This window comes from Megalobrama amblycephala, linkage group LG7 (assembly GCF_018812025.1).
Source record: "Megalobrama amblycephala isolate DHTTF-2021 linkage group LG7, ASM1881202v1, whole genome shotgun sequence".
Classification (NCBI taxonomy): domain Eukaryota; kingdom Metazoa; phylum Chordata; class Actinopteri; order Cypriniformes; family Xenocyprididae; genus Megalobrama; species Megalobrama amblycephala.
The window spans coordinates 17,019,979-17,042,994 of record NC_063050.1 but is presented as its reverse complement, the minus strand read 5'-3'; the positions used below and the strand labels follow the sequence as shown (position 1 = coordinate 17,042,994).

The 23,016-nt window shown below is 36.5% G+C and overlaps 1 protein-coding gene across 5 annotated transcripts; it reads left to right on the top strand.

Annotated features, from left to right (window-relative positions):
* Window positions 1-37: 37 nt before the first annotated feature.
* On the top strand, window positions 38-22,463 carry aplf (aprataxin and PNKP like factor). 5 transcript variants are annotated; one of them, XM_048196200.1, is made up of 11 exons: window positions 38-380; window positions 517-633; window positions 3,877-3,948; window positions 6,718-6,878; window positions 9,461-9,635; window positions 10,521-10,626; window positions 13,297-13,472; window positions 13,850-14,124; window positions 14,792-14,914; window positions 17,516-17,562; window positions 21,845-22,463. In XM_048196200.1, exons 2-11 carry the CDS (start codon window positions 541-543, stop codon window positions 22,027-22,029), a joined length of 1,413 nt encoding a protein of 470 aa, XP_048052157.1. In that variant the 5' UTR covers window positions 38-380; window positions 517-540; the 3' UTR covers window positions 22,030-22,463. The 5 variants fall into 5 exon arrangements, with proteins under 5 accessions (XP_048052157.1, XP_048052156.1, XP_048052155.1 ...); XM_048196199.1 differs by having other exon boundaries at window positions 39-380; window positions 9,467-9,635; window positions 13,297-13,481; XM_048196198.1 differs by having other exon boundaries at window positions 40-380; window positions 13,300-13,481.
* Window positions 22,464-23,016: the final 553 nt, after the last annotated feature.

Here is a 23,016-nt window from a genome sequence, read left to right as displayed (position 1 = left end):
TTACGACACAAACGTCACGAAGCAAACCTCGCCCAGTTCTCACCGCGCATGCGCGTTTCTTCAGCGGCAATGTGGAGTTAATTTGACTTTTTGTTATTGTGCTGCAAAATATGATTTTTAGGTTACATTTTAATTGCGAAATTTGCGCACATTTGTCGACAAAAGGTTTGGATAGGTCTGACGTGCGTGTTTATACTGCGTAAGCTAATGGTGGAGTTCACCGGAAGTGCTTATTCAGTAAACATTATTACTCATTTCTTAATACCCTTCACAGTTAGACAACACAGCGAGTAACTTTTGCACTTTCTTGTACATGAAGCAGCGAGAAAGTTGGGTTGCATACAACACTAACGAATTCGTCTTCGCAACCTAATTAAATAGTAAGTAATTCACTAATATTGGGAGAGTTTGTACTGAGAGAGACAACAGCGCGTGCTGCTTTACAGCAGTTGTATGCACTTTTCTCTGTAGTTTAGTAAAGATATTTAAACAGACTTACATTTTACGTCCAAACAGGTCTGTGTCTCTTCGTATGCACAGATGCCAGGCTTTGAGCTGGAGCAGGTGGACGGTGGCAGTCCTATAGAGCTGCCCTATGGAGAAACTGTCCTGGGGAGAGGACCCTTTCTAGGGGTAAATGAGCCATTGCTGCTGTGCAGTATGTTTTCTCAAATATTTCTTAATAATATATTAGACAACATGCTATATTAAGCTTGCATAAAGGTTTTTGCCATTGTGCAAATTATTAAGTTATGATTAATGCACCTTAGTGCCTGTAGTCTGGTGTGTGCTTTTACAGAAATGCTGTTTAAAGCTCAATAGGCATGGAGGAATGACTCAAGTAAAAGAGACTGTTTTTATGTGAAGGCTGCATGTTTTTGCATTAAATGCAGTGAGTTGGTGTCGATTGTTAAAATATTTTGGCCTGTTTTCTTGTTTTTAGTGTAGTACTCTCAAAACAAATGTGTTACTTTCAGTTTCATGCATGGGGTCATTTATTTTGCAGTAATGACAATCAAAGCCCTGAAGATGGCACTCCAAACTCTTATATCAGAAGGTGATGATAGGAGAAAAATTTCCTGATAATTTACTCACCCCCATGTCATCCATCCATGTCCTTCTTTCGTCAGTCGAAAAGAAATGAAGGTTTTTGATGAAAACATTCCAGGATTATTCTCCTTATAGTTGACTTCAGTGACCTCCAGATGGTTGAAGGTCAAAATTACAGTTTCAGTGCAGCTTCAAAGGGCTTTAAATGATACCAGACGAGGAATAAGGGTCTTATCTAGAGAAACGATTGGTCATATTCTGAAAAAAAATACAACTGTATATGCTTTATAAACACAAATGATCACCTTGCACGTGCTTCCGCTTTCCATATTCTTCAAAAAGCTTACGCTGTATGTCCTACGCCTTCCCTATTCAACTTACGGAACGAACGCAGCGCCAGTTCCTTTTTTTTCCATAAGCTGAATAGGGAAGGCGTAGGACATACAGCGTAAGCTTTTTAGAGAAAAGTTTAAAAGGTTTTTGCGGAACCACTTGGAAGGCGATCATTTTGTGTTTATAAAGCATATACATTTCATTCTTTTTTGAAAATGACCGATTGTTTCGCTAGATAAGACCCTTATTTCTCGTCTGGCATCGTTTAAAGCCCTTTGAAGCTGCACTGAAACTGTAATTTAGACCTTCAACCATTTGGAGTCCAGTGAAGTCCACTATAAGGAGAATAATCCTGGAATGTTTTCATCAAAAACCTTAATTTCTTTTCGACTGAAGAAAGAAGGACATGAACATCTTGGATGACATGGGGGTGAGTAAATTATCAGGAAAATATTATTTGAAAGTGGACTAATCCTTTAAATCTCTCATGGAGTGGTCCATGAACTGCATTCTTCATTGTATTAACAAACCTCAGATGTTTTAACAACAGTTTTAAAGCATAGATTATTTTTTTCAAGACTGTTCAATCTGTTTATGATAGTTATGATATGACACATTTGTTGTCGTTGGACATTTATAATTAGAAGTGCATTAATTTCTCTACCTATAACAATACCTACACTACCATTCAAAAGTTTGGAGGTTTTTAAAATGTTTGTGAAAGGAAAAAAAATATTCTTATTTGAATAAATTTTATGATGTAATTTATTCATGTGATCAAAGCTGAATTTTCAGCATCATTACTCCAGTCTTCAGTGTCACATGATCCTTCAGAAATCATTCTAATATGCTGATTTTAATATTATTATCATTATTTTTTATTATTGTAAACAGTTGTGCTGTTTCATATTTTGGTGGAAACATGATACATACAACTCCTTTTTTTTTCTTTTTTTATAACACTATTTCTTTTGAAATAGAACTTTTTGTAACATTATAAATGTCTTTACTGTCACTTTCTGAAGAAAAGTATTCATTTCTTTAAAAAAATCTCATTGACCCCAAACTTTTAAACAGTAGTGTACCGTTCACCAGACGCCTTCATACATTTCAAGTTAAAGGATTAGTTCACTTTAAAATGAAAATTACCCCATGATATATTCACCCTCAAGCCGTCCTAGGTGTGTATGACTTTTTTTTTTGATGAATACAATCAGAGATATATTAATAAATATCCTGATGGATCCAAGCTTCATAATGGCAGTGAACGGGATCAAAGAGTATGAGCTGAAGAAATTGCCTCCATCCATCATAAACGTACTCCACACGGCTCCGGGGGGTTAATAAAGGCCTTCTGAAGCGAAGCAATGCATTTGTGTGAGAAAAATATCCATATTTAACACATTATAAAGTCAAATATCTAACTTCCGCTAGACCGCCTTCTGTATTCAACTTACGAAGAAAGTGTAATGCCTCTCACAGTTCAAAACGCTTACGTCCAACGCTTTCCCTATTCAAATTGTCAGCTATGCTTTTTTCGTAAGTATAACTCCGATTGTGTTCATCAGAAATAAGAAAATCATATATATATATATATATATATATATATATATATATATATATATATATATATATATATATATATATATATATATATATATATATATAATATATATACAACTAGGATGACTTGACAGTGAGTAAATCTTGGGGTAATTTTATATTTCTCTGTCTTGCCAAGACAGAACTGCTTGTGGTCTCAGCCATTCCAACACTTCTTCATTCAGCTTCATCAAACATAACTCCATCCAGGACAGCCAGGAACCTTGGAGTTGTGATCGATGGTCAGTGAAACTTAACAGACCACATTTCTAGAACTGCGCGGTCCTGCGGATTTCCCTTGTACAACATTAGGAAGATCAAGCCCTTTCTATCAGAGCAGTTCCCATCACAACTCCTTGCCCAAGCTCTTGTTCTCTCCAGACTGGACTATTGTAATACTCTCTTGGCAGGCCTTCCAGCATGCACTGTCAAACCTCTGCAACTGATCCAGAATGCAGCAGCAAGAGTGCTCTTTAATGAGCCAAAGACAGTGCACGTCACACCTCTCTTCATCAATTTACTTTGGTTGTTAGTTGCAGCTCGAATCAGATTCAAGGCACTAATGTTTGCCTACAGAATGACCACTGGCTCTGCACCACTATACCAAAACTCACTAGTTCAGACCTATGTGCCCTCCAGAAGCTTGCGTTCTGTTTTTCATCAACACTTGATGCATTGATATGAACACTTACTATTCTGTTCTGTATATCTATTTATTTTTTATTTTAACCACCCCCTCCAGCTAGACTAACTGGGACTTGTCACAGCACTTGCATATTGCTGCCCTATTGTTGGTTTGATTGCTTCTATTGTTCTTCTCATTTGTAAGACATAAAAGCATGATAAATGACTAAATGTAAATGTTACACTTTGTCTTTTTTTCTCCACCAGGTGAACGATAAGAGGGTGTCCAGGAACCACGGCATCCTGGAGAACCAAAACGGTCAACTGCGTCTGAAGCCTGTAGGTTTTTGTTGGTTGTCTGATGTGGGCAGAGAGTCGTGATGGTGGTTTTGTCATTTCAGACTCTTCTGCCGAACAAAAGTAGCACTCGCCTTTGATGTTAAGACATCAAAAGTTCTTGATTGAGAGCTCTCTCCTCGCATCTTTCTCTCTCCAGCAGCTGTCTCTCTTAATTACACGTGTCGTTTTAGCCTCTTAGTCATGCTGTCATAGCAACAATGATTGCATTTGGGTAATTTTCGCCTCTATTGATCTTTTGACTCTGAGTATTTAACAAGCCCTTGTTTTTAAAACAGCATTTATCTCATGAATATTCAGATTATTAATAGCTAATTGCATTAAATCATTAAACACACTCTAGGCAAGCATACAAATGTTACTAGCTGCACAAGCTCAATTCAGTTATTGTTACAACTAAAACTATTTGGTAACGCTGTAGGGTCTCATTTGTTAACATTAGTTAATGTATTAACTAACATGAGCAATGTATTTTTACTGCATTTACTAGTAAATCAAATGCTGAGATTAAAATTAAGATTAGTAAATGCAATAGAAGTATTGTTCATTGTTAGTTCATGTTAACAAATGAAACCTTATTGTAAAGTGTCACCAAAATTGTTTTCATTAATTGAAGTAAAGCTGAAATAATATAGTATAGATATTAGATAAAAAGTTTAAACTTAAAAAAACTCAAATGAAAAAATAAAATAAATCTTTAGTAAAATACTAAAACGTAATCAATAATATTATTCCTTAAAACTAATCTTTGTTCACCAAAACAACATATTGAATAGTTTTTTTCCTTAAAAAAAAAAATTTCTTCATGCCTTAAAATAGTTTGAATGTTACTCTACACCCTTGCCTCATTTAATATACGCAGAAACCATGAATATGCAAATTAGCCCCGCCTCCACTCACTCGCACCAGCTCAGAGATCCACTTGTTGACATGATTGGTTATAAGCTAGTTTGTGACGTCAGAAACACCAGCAATTTGAAACCAAATTTTTGAAACTCTCTTTAGATCACTGCATTTTTTTATTTTTTATGATGTGTACTTTATTGATTATCTTATTTGCAGACAGATATGGTATAAACAATTAAGTACGAAACATATAAGAAAAAGGCAGGGGTATTGCCACAAGTTTCCACTATAAGCTAAATCATATTCATCATGACCATTGTCTCGTCACATGCTTGCTACTGCTGTGGATTACAGAAATTCAAAAATTTCCCCCATTTTTCAGAATAAATTTCGATCCTTCCGCCTATAGGAGAGTTTTTCAAGGGCTGCCACCTGTCCTAAATCCAAAAGAATCCATTCTAAAATCGGAGGCTGAGGGTCACCAAGAATATATAAACTAAGACAGAGATCATACTGGGTCTGTGATATCTTTAAAATATAATCGTGCACCTCCCTTAAAAAATACTGGACTTCTGGACATTGCCATAAAACATGAAATAGGTTGCCCTCCTCTCTCTGGCATCGCCAACATTCAGGATTATCCTTAAAACCCGCTCTAAACAGCATTCTGGGTGTCCAATAGAATCTGTGTAAGATTTTAAATTGTATGAGATGTGTTCTAATATCTCTGGACATCAATTCTAAATTCCCAGTGATCCTCCCCCATTCTTCATTCTCAAATGTGCATCCCAAATCTTTTTCTCGCAGAACTAATATTTTGGCCCATCTGACTAATAAGTAAGGAATTTAGACGCCTCATGGCCAGTACCCACAATCTTCTGGATCATCTTGAGAGTGTTTTTACCCCTGGGAGCATAAGAGGGGGAGGTAAAGATACTTGTGAGCATATGTCTCATCTGTAGATATCTCCAGAACTGATCGTTAGACAAGGTGAATTTTTGCTTAAGTCTCTCAAAAGATATTAAAGCATCATCCTCATAAAGATCTTCCAGAATATTTATATTTTTATCTATCCGTTTCTTCCATAACATGGGTGTTCCACCTATTAGCAACTTTGGATTGGCCCAAATAGCAGATGAAGGGCTTAAAAAAGGGATACGACAAGTCTTCTTCCAAACTATTTGGAGATGGGAAATAATTGGATGATTATGCACTGGTAGTGGTAGTTTTGTTATCAATATGGACTCGAAAGGTATAAGCGGACAAGCAAATTTTTCCATAACTAACCATGGGGGAACTCGTTCTGGAGGTAACATCCATTGTCCCAGGTGTCTCAAACCAAATGCATAATGATACAGAGATAACTTAGGAAGACCTGAGATCACTGCATTTTTAAATAGGAAATACTCAGCAGTGGAGCTGACTTACTAATTTGTACATGGTTTATCTTAAAGCATATTAAAAACACCACATAAGGATATAAACAACATTAAAAACTTGATTTTCACCACAGGGGACTTAAACAAAATAAAGCTAAATAGAAATATAAAAAAACAGACACATAAAATCTTAAACACTCTTACTAAAAATTAAACTCAACTAAAATAAAAATGAAAATATAAAAATAAAACTAATCCAAAATATTAATAAATACTATAATAGTATATAAATAACACTATTACAGTATTTATGAAATAACATCAGCTCAATTATGTGACTTTTTTTGAGAGAGAGAGAGTGAATCGTCAGAGCTGAATCAGCCATTGTATTCATTTGGGAGACAAACCTGACAAATCTCTAACAACACAAGATGGCAAAATAATTCTGAATAGTATGATAAAGACCTGTGCAAAAATAATTATGTGCATGCGACCGACCAGTGTTCCTCTTGTTTCTGACCTCTAGACACACCTGAACCCATGTTTTATTCAGACGAACATTGTGGCCAGCCCTCAGCCGCTGGAGAAGGACCAGTGGCACTGCCTAAAGGAGGGAGACATCTTTTCTCTCATGCCCGGGAAATACATTTACAGAGTGCGTGTCAAAGAAGAGGATCAAACCCTCAGGTGATTCAGTCTGTCACTAAAAGCCATTCATTTTATTATTCAACAACAACAGAGCTGAATCTGATATGATTTGACAGTGTACAACATGTTTGCAACAAGCTCTCCATTTATTTCACTCTGTAAAAGAAAGGGTTAATAGATTGTTAATGCAATTTACCTTCTTAATACATTCAAGTCTGGCTTGAGATCGCAAATCAGCGTCTGGTTGAATGTGTTCATTTTGGCCTTTACCCTTAAAACCGATCTGTGACCCACTGAGTTTAGATCAAAGGACACTTTTATTGTCTTTCTCTATAATGAGCACACTGGTCCTGAATGCACACCTTCAAACAGACGCTCTGATAACACCCAGATGATCAGATGAGAAAACAAATGATAAGTGCTGCTGTGGCGAATCGATTCTGAATGTGCTGATTTGCATGCGTTTAAAAATCATGCCTTTCATCTGTGAAATTAGACAATTAGGTGGCTGTCTTTGCTTAAGGCGTGCTCACGCTGACGAGGGATTGTTGTTTTTGTTAATGACGAACGACTGGAAAGATTTTAAGCCTTGATTGTCTCCTCAAAAGTGCACAAATATTGTCACAATTGTGTCATGCATTGTTGAATATTATCCAAGGGATTTTACCAGGGCTAAAGAGGACATACGTTTTTTTACATGATCAACTTTCTTTAGTGTGTTGCTGTTTGAACATGGAAAAAGGTCTGCAAAGTTACAAAGCACAAAGTGTCTCCAAAGAAAGTTATTCTCTATAGTAATAATAATAATAATAATACATTTTGTTTATAGGTGCCTTTCATGACACTTAAGGTCACCTCTATATCAGTGTGCACTGTTTCTGAACTCCCTGAAATGCCTCGATTGTAGTTTTCTTCCGAAAACGTACACATCACAATATTCCTCATTTAAATAATTCCCGCCCAAGGCATATGCAAATAAAAGAGCGAGGCCTGGTTGAGTTGAGTTAGTAGTGTGTTGAAACCATAAACTAAAAAAAAAATATGGACGTAGTGTCTGTGACGTCACCCGTAGGTTTCTGAAGAGCATTGAAGTTTCTGAAGTGGGCCATCGCCATCTTGGCAGGGCGTCACCGCGCATCACTCCTGGATAACTGAAAATGGGCAAAGAGGCGGGACGTGGTTGGGACTGAAGTGCTGAAACCACGCCCACCTAGCTCGACATGATCAAGTTAGCTCAGGCCAAGGAGCTATCTATCTTAGACACTATCTAAAATATTAGTAAAGATAACAGGTTATATCATTTGAAAGTTCAAAAGGTTTACTGTCAGTCTACGGTGTCTTTTTTATGATATAGATTCTCCAGCAGCAGTAATATTGTAATTTGTGTCTGGTGTGCAAATGGCAACACGCAATATCAAAACAGGACTTTATACCTTTGTAATGAAATGGCAATCGCGAGATGAATCCTATCCATTGCACTTGGGTAAAATGTCCATGAGTGTCCACTGAAAAACAAACAACAGCACTTTTTGTCAACAAAAGCATTCAATCCATGAAATATTGATATATTGTCCATTGTTTGCATCACATTTCGTCTGAATGATCTGCTCTCAATCATCGTTCTTCAAGAAATTATAATTTTTCAAAATAGTGCAGCAGTTTTAGTTATAATATCCAAGCAGTGCTGTCGGAGTTTGCAGTGTCTTGAGAGGCATATTCTCCAGCCATTGTCACTGTAGTAAATCTGATGAACAAAACTTTTACCAATGCCAAGACGATCCAACAACGTGTGTTCTGTTTATCCTCTGCATGTGTTCACATGTACACAGACGCACATCTGTCTCGACCATATAACCGCACAGCAAGCCGTATTATTTGATAATTGTATGAAATAATCCCGAAAAAAAAGCATAAACACGGCAAGTTCAGCTGCTGGAATTAGCTGAGGTGACAGACAGTGGCCACGCCCTTAATTATGCAGAACTTTAAGGCTCAATATAGTTTAAAGGATTAGTCCACTTTTAAATAAACTTTTCCTGATAATTTACTCACCCCCATGTCATCCAAGATGTTCATGTCTTTCTTTCTTCAGTCGAAAAGAAATTCAAGTTTTTGATGAAAACATTCCAGGATTTTTCTCCATATAGTGGACTTCAATGGGCACCAAACAGTTGAAGGTCAAAATTAGTTTCATTATTAGCCCCATGTTAAAATGGCCAACTTTACAGCAGAAAAAGTTGCTGAAAAAGTTACTGTAAAGTTGGCCATTTTAACATGGGGCTCAATCAATGAGATTCTGCTCTCTTTTGGAGCCTGTCCTAGCCAGTCGATGAATCGCAGTTTAAGTCACTTCTGTATTGGCTTCAAGAGAAACTGGGGGAGGTTGCCGCTTGGTTGAAACTCACTGTTATGGTAAGGGGGTGGGACATTTCCCAAACATGCTCAAAGCTCTTGACCAATAACAACACACTGGTCTAGCTGACCGATCGGAGCACATTGCACATTTTTTGAACATCCAAGCATGAAAACCGATTCTAGTAGACCCAAAAACAAAACCAAGTCTTTGAAAAAAGGGCATATTATGGTCTCTTTAACTTATAGAAGATTTTGTTTCTTGACAGAAACAGTCAGGCATTTGAGGAGGAGGTGGAGAAGTGTTTGACTGGACCAGCAGGGCTCTCTGAAGACGCCGCCACACTTGAAGCCAACAGCTGCGTGCCCACGAGCCCCAGCTCCACACTCCCAGGAGATAAAGGAGCGGGTGCTTCAGCACACACTCTTTGCTCTCTAACCCAGGTGTGTTTGTTTGTATACATATAAGCTACCATTCAAAGATTTGAGGTGGGCACGCATTTTTAATGCTTTTGGATGAAGCCTCCTTAGGGGCTGTTCACATATCGCGTCTTTGATGAATAGAAAATTCAGAAGAACACCATTTATTTAAAATAATTATATTTTGTCACATAAATGTCTTTACTGTCACTTTTGATCAATTAAAAGCATCCTTGCTGAATAAAAGTATTGAAATCTTACTGACTCTATCTACCATAGCTGTATAAAGATCATAGATGTGGGTTTCAGTGATTTAAACATGTGTTTTATTAATGCATGCATAATTGTACTGTATCCTTTTACGAAAGGGAAATGTTTTATTCCAGGACCAGCAGGACTCACCCTGCTATTATGGCTGCTTTTAATATTATTTGTACTTTTCTGTCATATCATGTGCTTTCTGTCTGCAGTGTTGTTCCTCAGTTCTCTCTCAGAAATGATATAAGTGTTTAATACCAGTCTCTTCTATACATATTGGCCCGGTTTCACAGACAGGGCTTAGACTAAGTCAGGAATTAGGCCTTAGTTCAATTAGGGCATTTAAGTAGCTTTTAATATACGTGCCTTAGAAAAAAACATTATTGGTGTGCATCTTGAGACAAAACAATGGAATATTTTAAGATTTGTCAGTGCAAGTTGCTTTCAGTTAAAACAGCTCAAACATGCATTTTAGTCTGAGACTAGACTTAAGCCTTGTCTGTGAAACCAGGGTATACATTCTTGCATGCTATACTAACCCTACTCTTTTGTGCTCCTATAAATTTACCCTCTTTTCTACTTTATCCTACTGCTCTTCTATACCCTACTTGACAACAGTCTTATAATTTTAACCTATTTTGTGCTTTCAAGGTGCCCACAAAGAGCCAACACGACGAGTCTATTCTGCCACAGAAGAAGCGTATCTTGCCAGCCTGGATGATGACTTCAGCTACCACAAGCCCATCAACTGCCAAAGGTACTGTCACTATGGCAATGGAACACTGTCCCCATGGCAACAGAACCAGTGTTCTGTGTATAGAGTGCAACAGTCTGGTTCCGAAAGTAAAAATTCCATTCATTTTCTCCATAAGGAAACATAAGGAAACTATAACTTATAAACCTTTAATTCCATGGTATTTGCATCTACTGAAGCCATCAGTTCACATTATTTCAGCTTATTTTTTAAATTAATCATGTCTAACATTGGAATTCCTGGTGAAAAACTACATTACCCATGATGCTGTACAGAAAATTACACCAATCAGAGTAGAAAAAAGCAACATGCCAAAATAGCTCTTTAGCTCCACCTACTCCCATCAAGCACCGTGCATGACGTAATCGAGTCGATCTCGCTATACTCTCAAAATACTAATATTTGCATATTTTGCAATAAACTTAAAATATATTTTTTTATATATGCTATCAACATATGAGATATTTCCCCATCGTTTTTAATTCAGTTATGCTTCATAGGATTGTAGTTCTTTCCCCAACCAAAGGCGTTAAGTACACAGTCTTGTACCTTTTCAAAATAGATTTTGCTTCAAATCAGAGTTTATAGTGTTATGATTCACATTGTAGCTGGTTGGTTTGGCTAATGGCTTATAACGCTTTAACTTTTTTGAAATCCCTATGGGGGAAATTAATGGAAAAAATACTTCTGGAACCAGTGGCGCTGAAAAAGGAGGCGGGCACTAATGCACTCAATTCACACCCAGACCAAAGAAAAAAACACATCTGTCAAGTGTCCAGTCATCACAGAAATAGTAGGCAGGCAGTTTTTGAGGGATAAAGTGGAGAAGGCAGAGAGAGTTAAGCTGCGTTCACACTAGACTTTGAACGCGCAAAATTTCATAATGATATGACGTCACGGTCTACAGCGTCTTTTATATAAATATGAATTCAACATATAACATATAGTAATACATTCAAAATGTAAAAATATACAACCTACTCGACTTTGCTGCAAAAATATCATTCTTTTAATTCAGCAAGAGGTCATGCCGTGACGAATCGATCTTCTACTGGTTGCACGTCTTCACGAATTCGCAGGTCAGAGTTCACCGAACTTGAATTTTGGAACGCAGTGAAATGCGTTTGCGTTTCTGGTCTGACACATACACATGCATTTGAATGGAAGTCAATGGAACGAAAAGTGCAGTGTGACCGCCTCTTTAGACACTTTCCACTTGTCATATCAGTTACAGTGCTGTGACTCCAACCCAGACAGACTGTGTCCACATTTGTCCCAGATGTCTCCCTCATTCTCAGGGCTTCTCATATGCATTCTGCCGCTCTCCAGAAATGCAGATGTATTGCTAATGTGCTTGCAAAAGAGCAAGTACAGACTTCATAAACACCTCATTAGCATCAAACCTGTCATATTCAGCACTCCATCTGGGTCTCGTGGCACTGCAGGTTTGTTCTTGAGAAAACTTTCTTATTCAGCTCATGTACGTGCAGATTTGTTTCTCTAGCTAGCATCAGTCTTTAACCCTTTAATGCACGATGGCCACTACAGTACTTTAAACTCATTTTTTAACCATTCAGGGTGTGATGTTACATCCTTACCCATATTTTTTTTATCACTGTCCTTTTGTTTGGTGACAGAGTTTTTTTTTTTTAAATTTTAACTATTTCTTTCAGTGCACACAAATATTTTACAGATGTGTGTTTGAATATATTCAAAATGTGTTTTTTTTTATGTTTTTAAAAGAAGTCTCTTCTGCTCACCAAGGCTGCATTCATTTGATCAAAAACTCAGTACAAACTGTAATATTGTGAAATGCAACAATTAAAATAACTTGTATTTAAATATATTGTAACTGTAATTTATTCCTGTGATCAAAGCTGAATTTTCAGCATCATTACTCCAGTCTTCAGTGTCACATGATCCTTCAGAAATCATTCTAATATGATTTGATGCTCAAGAAACATCTATTGTTATTATCAATGTTGAAAATGGTTGTGCTGTATAGGTGTAATATAGGTTTTCTTTAATGAATAGAATGGTCAAAAGATCATTTTTGCAACATTACAAATGTCTTTAATGCAATGTGATTTAATGCATCCTTGTTGAATAAAAATATTATTATTTTTTACAGATGCTTTAGTGCACAAGTTGAGCATGTGGAAGGACTTTCTGGCCATTATTAGCTCTTGTTTGCACCTGCAGCTGTGATTTTTGGACTAAAGCATGAGTTGAGCAGCTGCCTTCATGCTCTGTACACACATACACACGTATTCGCATCAGGCACTTTCTTTCCTTTGCGCACACTTACCGTGATGGATGATAGATACTTGGAAAGACTAACACATGAGGCATGCATTAGCTGTACTGTTCTCTCTGTCTGCAAAACATCCATGTCACCCCTCATCTCTGACCTTCTCAGTGCCACAGCTCACATCTGGAGCCCTCGGGGGCCTTTTTCGCTTTATTGTGGTCCTACAGATCATGGAGGTCATGCAGTGTGTAATCAGTGCATCAGAAGACCATGATTTGAGACAAAATAGATTTTTCCTGCATTACTTTTTATTCTGTTTTAACCTTGAATTATGGTGTGACCAAAAACATTAAAATTTTTACCTATATAAACGTGTTAATAAATCTTTTTTTTTTTTTCTTCAAATTTTTTTTGTTGCTCAGCAGTGAGGGGGACTCCTATAAAACCCAAACGAGTAGCTACACCAAAGCGGGCAACTGGACCCAAACGAGCTCGAGCCGCTCAGCTGTCATCTGAGGAAGAGGAGTCGGAAGAAGAGGTGCCCAAAAGGAAAACAAAGAGACTGAAGAGTGACTCTGAAGATGAGTCGGTGCCTCTGGTATCTCTGGTGGGATACATTATAGTATATTAGTGTATTATTAATATATTAGTATTAAGAAGATAATTGTATTAAAGATAAAGATATATATATATATATATATATATATATATATATATATATATATATATATATATATATATATATATATATATATATATATATATATACTTAAAATGAGGTAAAGAATAATATAATATAATATAATAAAATCTAATAATAAAGTCTTCATATATTTTTATTGTCCGTATGTCATGTGCAGGGCTCTGAAGTAAAACCTGGTAGAGATGTATACATGAATTGTCACAGATAGCTAATACCTGAATTTTGTTGCATTGAAATGGAAGTGTTTATTGTGTGCATGGATGTCCTGACAGGATGATGCAGCAGCTCTCAAGAGTAGTGGAGTCCCAGACGGAGAGAACAGCAGCGGTTTGATGGAGCGTGATGATGAGGAGACAAGAGGAGCTGAGGTCAGACGAGGAGCTCAAGCTGAAGACTCAAAGACACAAGCAGAAGATCCCAGTGATTCTCAGGTCAGCCAGGGACCCTCGCAGAGGTCAAAGATCATGGAGGCCGAGAGCAAAACAAGCACCAGTAAGGTGAAAAAACAGCGCCGGACGCCGTGTGCTTACGGCAGCTCCTGCTACAGGTACTTCAATAACCTAATGCCATAAATATATAACTCAAAATTTTCCTTGAAAATCAGTGCTGCACATGCTAATTAGTTTCATGTAGTTAATGCAATCTCAAGATAAAACGCTAGAAGAGGATTAAGACTGAAACATTCACAAGCAAAAGCTCCCCTGAGATGTTTAATATGTGTAAATCTGCTCGACTTTCAAAGACATACGCACATGTTTTCCCTAATGTCTTGTTCTCTGGTGCTTATTTTTAATACCAAAAAGCTGAGAGATAAACACACAAAATCTGTATTTTAGCCGGAGGCTGCTGTCCTCGAACGCAGGGGTGAAGCGTAACATCAACTTGTATGCAGTTCGTTTTCTGTTCTGTTTCCATTCTTTAGAAACAATCATAAAGGAACTGCAAGCATCATCTCTAACTGACAGCAGTTGTGATTTATCACTTACTCTTTCAGAGTTTCTGTCTGTTGACTGTTTAATTGAAATATTCCTGTTATGAAGGTTCACAGAATGATAACGACAATGTCAAATGAAGAACGGAAACATTTCATGTCCAACTAGATTAGCTGTCAGTGTAATTAAGTTGCATGAATGCTTGTCATTGAATCCATTTGCCTTATTGCGTTCAAGCATGCATTGCAGTTCACTGAGTAATTGTGTTTTTCCTCTCTTCAGGAAAAATCCGCTCCACTTTCAGGAGTGCAGTCACCCCGGAGACAGCGACTATGAGGACAAGGAGGCAGAGGATGCCGATGATGATGACAGGCCGGAGTGTCCATACGGAACCCACTGCTACAGGTGACTGCAAATGAGCTTAAGAACACCAGCATAAAGAATGACACACCACCATACTTCATTAGGGGCTTTTGCACCGAATAGCTCTAGGAACTAGCCACTAGAATAGTTCCCAGAGAACTAATTTCTCACCCGGGTCATGTTGCCGGTTGCATTCGCACCAGGAATAGGAACTCTGAAGCGGCCGACATTGCCGTCTACAAACACTAAAAACAAGAGAATGCAGGATGCTGTGATCAGAGCCGTGTTTGTTGTGTTGTGGGTTTTGTGATAACGGAGGTGGAATGTAAACGCAGAATTTATGTGACTGAAAGAACAAAAAGTGGGACTAAGAAACGAAATCTCCCATGACAACTTTCAGTATTGCATATCATTGAAGAAAATAACACAACCCTGCAGACAACAGGTAAATGCCGTTATCGCTGTTTTCCATGTACGTGAACTAAATATGTTTACACGGCCGGGTGCCGGTGTTTGACATGCGTTTGACCAATCAACGTACACTTACTTCACTGATAATTCCTACAGTGCTGGTATAGACCTGAATGAGTTTCTTTCATCTATTGAACACAAAAGATGATATTTTGAAGAACGTTTGTAACCAAACAGTTTCTGGTTCCCATTGAAGTAAATGATGAAACATTTTTATTTTTGGGTGAACTATCCCTTTAAGACAGTCCACTTTAAAAGTGGAGTTCAGGAAGACAAAATTAAGGCAAGGCACTACAGGTGAATAGGGTGTATAGTTTATTAATCACAATACATTAAGACAATTATGTATCGCACGTTTTCTGAAATGTTTTATTCAAATATGCAAGCAAAGCATTATCTAATTAATTAAATATGCACTAATTTGCATACATTTTCAGAAAAGAATTCCAAACACTGGATAAAGCCAGGCTTAAAATCATTTTGTTGACATATTTTGTTGACACATGTTGACTCCATAAATAAGAAAATGTTTTTAGGAATAAAATGTAAGATAAATCAGGAAAATTATATATGAAAAACCCCTCTGTAAAAAAACGTAGGAATTAGAGCTGCGTGATTAATCATTAAAAGATTTCGATTTCGATTTGAACAACCACACAATCGTAAATGACAACAAGCCCGGTACGTCTATTAAACTGACCAGTACGATCACAGGGGAACATTCAAATCTGTGTTGGCGCTGGTGCTGAACCAGAGGGAGCAGTTGTCATGCATAAGTATGAAAAAGCTTCACAAACAGTCTTTTCAACCACACGGTATTATTATTTCTGTGATTTTCACAGAAGTACTGGGATAAAAGTTTATAGTTCAGATATAAACACTGATGTCTACAGTAGTGATCAAAATAGAGTAAATCACCTTTTGAAAGTTACTTGATGCTTCAAATTAAGATTGTACCAGTTCATAATTTCACCAGTAGGTGGTGACAAGTGAGTTTTAAAAAATATATTTGGGTCAAAGACATTTAGATGTCTGCATCAATTACAAAAGTGATTTTATATACATAGAAAGCACATTAAATGCAAGTAAAATGTCTAATTTTAAGGTTTCAAATAAGTTTTGGGAGAATAAAATGTCAAAATGTGGGTGAAATAATGTTCCATTGTCATTCAGTATAACACTTATATTTATGTAAAAATTGAAACAACATACTTATTCTGACCTGTATGTATTTAAATGTATAAAAGTATAAGTGAGCATACAACATTTTATTCTAAAGTAAAAAATTCTTGCTGACAAATGGGCAAAACAGAGGATATTTGCAATGTAAAATTACAAGTAATTAGCATATGGGGTAAAAGTAATTAGTCTTTAATATGGCCCATAAATAGATTTTTTGTTGTAAATATCCCTGACAAGATTGTTACACTGAATGACATTTTAGTGGGTGTCTTCTGTAAATCATGGTAAAAATGTATGATATTTAATTTTTGCTCAGAAAACAAACAAATTAAACAGGACCCATTCTGATGTATTGAAAAACAACAATAACAACAAAAATTCAAAGCTGTATTACATGTATTTGATGCTTGAAAAAATGGGTCTTTGACCCATTAGTCGCTGAATCATTCACTCAAGAGCTTTGTTCATAAACACTGATTCATCCAGTAATGAAACAAGTGAAGTCTTTATGAGTGAGTCATTGAATCATTCAAACCCATTTCTAAAACAAATAATTCAAATTAATAATTTTTTTTTTTTTAAATAGACTGCAGCAATTTACTGCAACCTCTAGTAAATTGCTTGTTATTTTGTTCAGTTGTCCAGTCAGAATCGTGATCTCTATTTATTTAAAAAAAAAAAAAAAAAAAAAAAAATTGTGGGAGATTTGGATTTGTGGCTCAGTGCAAAAGAAAAATCTTTAAAGAAGACTCCTTTGAAGGCATGTAATGTGATTGAAATCCACATTGAAATCTTTTTTTTCCACAAGTCTGAAAGAAGCTTTGCTGTTATGGCAGCAAAATAGCCCAAAATGTCAAATTGATTAGTGCATGAAAAAACAGTGGATTTGCCTGCAGTGTCTTGCCTCAAATGTAAAAGAAATCTGTTAGATTAATAAAGCATTAAGCATTTGTTTAAAGTTTGTTCTGTGTGCTTGCCTCAATATTTCAGGAAGAATCTGCTTCACAAGATGGACTACAAACACACTAAATCGCCACGTGAGTATTTTTAAATGTGAATGAATGTGACCTGTCTGCCACAGTTACATATTTGGAGGGTTTATTCTGTAGGGGATTTTACAGTAAAAGACCCAAGAGCCAGATATGATGAATGAAGAAAATTTTACTGAAGAGAATAGTTTGCAGTTTCATCAGCAGAGGTCAGCTTCAACACTCACGAGAAGTTTGTAGGCCGCTCTGCCTAAATTTACATTTCCACAACAATTATACTCTCACACAGGTCACTAAACTACATCATTACTTCAGGTTAAATGATTCTGATTGGTTAAGAAATAGATAAACTTGGAAAATATCCACATATAATCTTTTGAGGTAAAACAAGTCACTCTATCTATTATACGGATGACTCCAGGACCCTGGCTTTAGCCATGAAGTGACCTAGGTCACAAATATGCATTTCTAGGCGCCAGTTTGTCCTGAATACAATACAGGGTCTGTTACAAAAATACCAGCGCACATTCACCGATACATAAAAGTTGGCCGGGCTCTTGTTATAAACAGGATACTTCCCTAAAACATACTGATAACATGTTCTTTCTCTCAGTGAGAGGTTCAGACAGTATTCATCATTATTCTCTAGCGATTGAAGACGTAAAGAGAAGTAAATGCTTTATTGTATAATTCTGTAACTATGTAAAAACTCCAAAGCTTGAAGAGATAATTAAAATCATGAAATATGTAGAAGGATAAATATTGATGGTTAATACCTTGATTATAAATCACTCATTACATTTTTCTCAAAAGGATGCATATTGATGCGGCAGTGGATTCTGGAATCAGACCCTTCAGTTCTTAAAGGGATAGTTCACCCAAAAATGAAAATTTGATGTTTATCTGCTTACCCCCAGCGCATCCAAGATGTAGTTGACTTTGTTTCTTCAGTAGAACACAAATGATGATTTTTAACTCCAACCGTTGCCGTCTGTCAGTCAAATAATGCAAGTGAATGGGAACTTCAACTATGAGAGTAAATAAAACTTGCATAGACAAGTCCAAATTAAACCCTGTGGATCGTGACGACACATTGATGTCCTAAGACACGAAACGATCGGTTTGTGCGATAAACCGAACAGTATTTATATCATTTTTTACCTCTAATACACCAGTGATGTCTCGCGCATATACTTCAATGAGAGCGAGACATCACTGCCGCTGTCAGAGCGCGATCAGACCTCACTAAACGAATGCTGAACGCGGTTGGACATAGTGGTGTATTAGAGTTAAAAAATTATAAAAAAAAAGTCACCTACATCTTGGATGCTCTGGGGGTAAGCAGATAAACATCACATTTTCATTTTTGGGTGAACTATCCCTTTAAGTATAACAATAATTAAAGTGATGCTTACCTTAGAAGACACCACTAATTGAGAGTAAGAGGTCTCTATCTGTCCTCCTTAACCTCAAACTGAATAATGTAATATTTACTTCCTGTTGGGGTCCTGGTTGGCAATAAATTAAATTATAGAAAAATGGATTTAGTAAATCACTCCACAGAACTCAGTCATTAGTGTCAAAATAGTTTTTTGGGTAATATGTCATTTTATGCCTGCTCATGCTAAATCACCACATTATTGTTTTTTTAAATGTAAAATAAATAGTTTTTATCCAAGAAGGAAAAGGAAAATATTAGTTGCGCTTTCCAAACTGCAGATCCTAAGTCCTAAAAAAAAAATGCCATCAGTCTTTCTTCCCTTTCTCCTTTCCTTTTATCTGTCCTGTCTAATTTGTATTGATAGACAATCAATACAATCGAGAAGCATGAAATTCCACTGCAGGCCGCAGCGTTGATGTGAAAAGCGTGAACAGTGATGATCATCTGGACTGCATTTTTCCTGCATTTTTAATGTTTCATCAGGAATAAATTGTGAGGTGGACACCTCAGGAGCTACGTAATAAACGCTGAAAGAAAAATCTTTCTTGAGCAGCAAATCAGCATATCGTCACTGTTTGGTGGAAAACTCATATCTCCATAAATTTGTATTTATTTTTTTCATAATTCATTACAGTGTGTAAATTTTAGCAGCATCTAGTGGTGAGGTTGCGAATTGCAACCAATGGCTCAGTCCACCGCTCACCCCTCCCTTTAGAAGCACATAGAGGAGCTACGGTGGCTGACACAGGACAAAGATGTCATCGTCCGAGACAGTAGGGAGTAGCCAGTCAAGCAATGAGGTTTCTTCTTTCTTCAAACAAATAACAGTCTCTGCTTCTAAAGATGCCAAGATGTCTGCTTGAGACTAATCTTCGTAACTCCATTGGATTCTCAAACATTTGTTGTTGAGTCATAGACGATACTTTACATTTACATTTACATTTATTCATTTGGCAGACGCTTTTATCCAAAGCGACTTACAAGTGAGGAATACAACAAGCGAGTCGTCATGACGAGGCAAATAGACAAGAAGTGCTCATAATACAAGTTATAGGCAGTGCTCAGATTATCCTAAGCTACAATAGAGAGGAAGTGAAAGGATAGGTATAAGAATTTTTATTTTATTTTTTTTAATTTTTTTTAAGATACTTAAAAAAAATATATATATACTGTCTCAAATAGCCTGTGCGTATCACTTTGTCATGAGATTTTGGTCAAATGACAAAAATTAAATGAATAAAATGAGCGTCCACATAGCTACAGTAAACTTTATAACCTTTAAGTTGATGAAAGCGTAATACGATGCACTTGCTGCCTCAGATGCAGCCGTTCTAATGACGAATGGTCGAAATTTGCTGGTCAAAAATCTTGTAACTCCATTTGAGCTTGATTTTGTTCTAACAGTCATAATATGACATTTGCAAATGTATGACCATATGTAAAGCCACAATATCAACGTGGACAATGCAATGTTTAATTATTTAAAAATGAGAAATTAATTTTTTTTCCCCCCATTTCCTAAAATGTAGTGTTTTTGGCGATATGAGGCTTCCACCAGACAGCAACAATATTAGAATGATTTCTGTATGACCATGTGACACTGAAGACTGGAGTGATGATGCTGAAAATTCAGCTTTGATCACAGGAGTAAATTACATTTTAAAATATATTCAAACAGAAATTGTACTAATATAACACAATATTACTGTTTCAGTATTTTTTATCAAATAAATGCAGAGTTCTTTTAAAAGCAATAAAAAAAATATAAAATCTTACCTTCCTATATAAGATATGCATTTAATCATTTAAGTTAAACAGTTAATTGAAATAGCGTAATGTCAGTCAACTCTATCACATAATCTAGGAAAATATGTTCCCAGGAAAATCCCTGTTATATAAGTGGATCAGCCTGAAGTGAGTAATGTTGAAGGCTCTCTAACATCTTCACTGTGAAGCAGTGTGTCTTAATCACATCGGTCATCACTTAGGTTTAGCTATCTCATCTCTGTTTGCATACAGCCATCTATAAATAGAGTGAAAAATACATCGTGGAGCAAAGAGGACACTGACAACACGTCGACAGACAAGACAAAGCAGGTTACTTATGATATTAAACCGTTCCAACTTTCAAATTTGTGTATTTTTTTTTAAGAAATTCATTTTGTGGCTCTTTAATGTGTCGTGACAGATCGCTGCAGCGCCTCAGCTCAAGCGGCTCATGAACCGATCATCTCTTCCTACTAGTTAATTTATAGCATCAAATAAACATGAATGAACATGAGAAGGAATGTTGTTTCAAGCGCGGAAAGACGTCCGTACACACCATTTTCCAAGTTCAAGTCCACCGAGGTTAATCTAAAAACTCCTGACTGCCTTGTTTGACAAAATGGCAGATTCGGCGTTATGATTGGTTAGATCGCTTGTCAATCAAACTCCCGGCGAAGGGTCAATTGAGAACATGCCGTGTGAACCCTGAGGAGGAACAGAGTGCACATATGGACAACAACATAAATATTAGGAGAAGCATATACCAAGATTTTGTGATGTTAATTAGAAGCAGTCACTGATAAGTGATCGGCATTAAATGCTTCATGAAGTCAGACTGTTTTGCTTATTTTTCTCCAGAAAACGGTGTAGTGCGTTTTGAATGCCTCGCAAACAAAAAAAAAGGTCCGCAACCACAGACGCTCGCAGCTGTTTTCAGAACATTATCGTTCTCAGAAGATCTGAAAAGTTGAAGCTTGTAAACATGCAGCTGTGCAAGATGTTTTTTCTTAAGCCCTGTTTACACTGTCTTGGGTGATCACAGTGGGTCAGTGAGAAATAGAGATGTAAACGGCTCCAAAATGTTTCTTTCAAGCCACATTTCCTGGTGTTCTGTTTCCCCAGCCAAGACCGCTGCCGATGAAGAGGATGAAGATCACTACGAAAACAGTTTTATTAATGACGAGAGTGAGGAGGAAGAGGTGGATGAAGACTCGGACTATGTGCCCGAATCGGATGACAGTGGAAAAGGAGAGGACGTTAAACGGCTGCAGAAAGAGGCAAAAGCATTCCTCAGGAGGAAGAAGTGACTCGTTTGGGGTAGATTACATGAAAACTGCTTCTTCACACTAATCTCACAAAGACTATGAAACATCTGACACTGGGTTTGACACAATCCCTGTCCATGGAGGCATTTTATTCAGTTTTATAGATTTAGTTTTAGATTACCTTCATTACATTTTGCCTTCACATTTTAAGGAATGGTTCACCCAGAAAGGAACTTTACGAATTTTACCTTTTTTTTTTTTTCTCTCTCCCTAAATTTTATTTTCTTCGCTATCTTATGTTTGTTTGTTTGTTTTCAGAGCCACTTTTTTTTCTTTCTTTTTTTTTTTTTTACACTTGCTCTTATCCCAGCCTGTCTCATTGTGTCTGTGAGTGTTTGTATAAAGGCTGCTACTTCGTAAGTGTCTTGTTTTGTTGGTTGTATGAATTCAGTTAATTATAGTAATGTTGGCTTTTATTTTCACCGACTGGTTTATTTCTACTTCTGGGTCTTGAGTGAACTGAGGTTTAGAGTAATAGGAAAAATACAGTCCAAAAGTTTGGAACCACTAAGATCTTTAATGTTTTTAAAAGAAGTTTCGTCTGCTCACCAAGGCTACATTTATTTAATTAAAAATACAGTAAAAAACAGTAATATTGTGAAATATTATTACAATTTAAAATAACTGTGTACTATTTAAATATATTTCACAAAGTAATTTATTCCTGTTAATGTAATCATGTAATGTAATGTAATCCAAAGCTGGATTTTCAGCATCGTTACTCCAGTCTTCAGTGTCACATGATCCTTCAGAAATCATTCTAATATGCTGATTTGCTGCTCAAGAAACATTTATGATTATTTTCAATGTTGAAAACAGTTGTGTACTTTTTTTTTCAGGATTCCTTGATGAATAGAAAGTTCAAAAGAACAGCATTTATCTGAAATACAAAGCTTCTGTAGCATTATACACTACCGTTCAAAAGTTTGGGGTCAGTAAGAATTTTTATTTTTTTGAAAAGAAATGAAA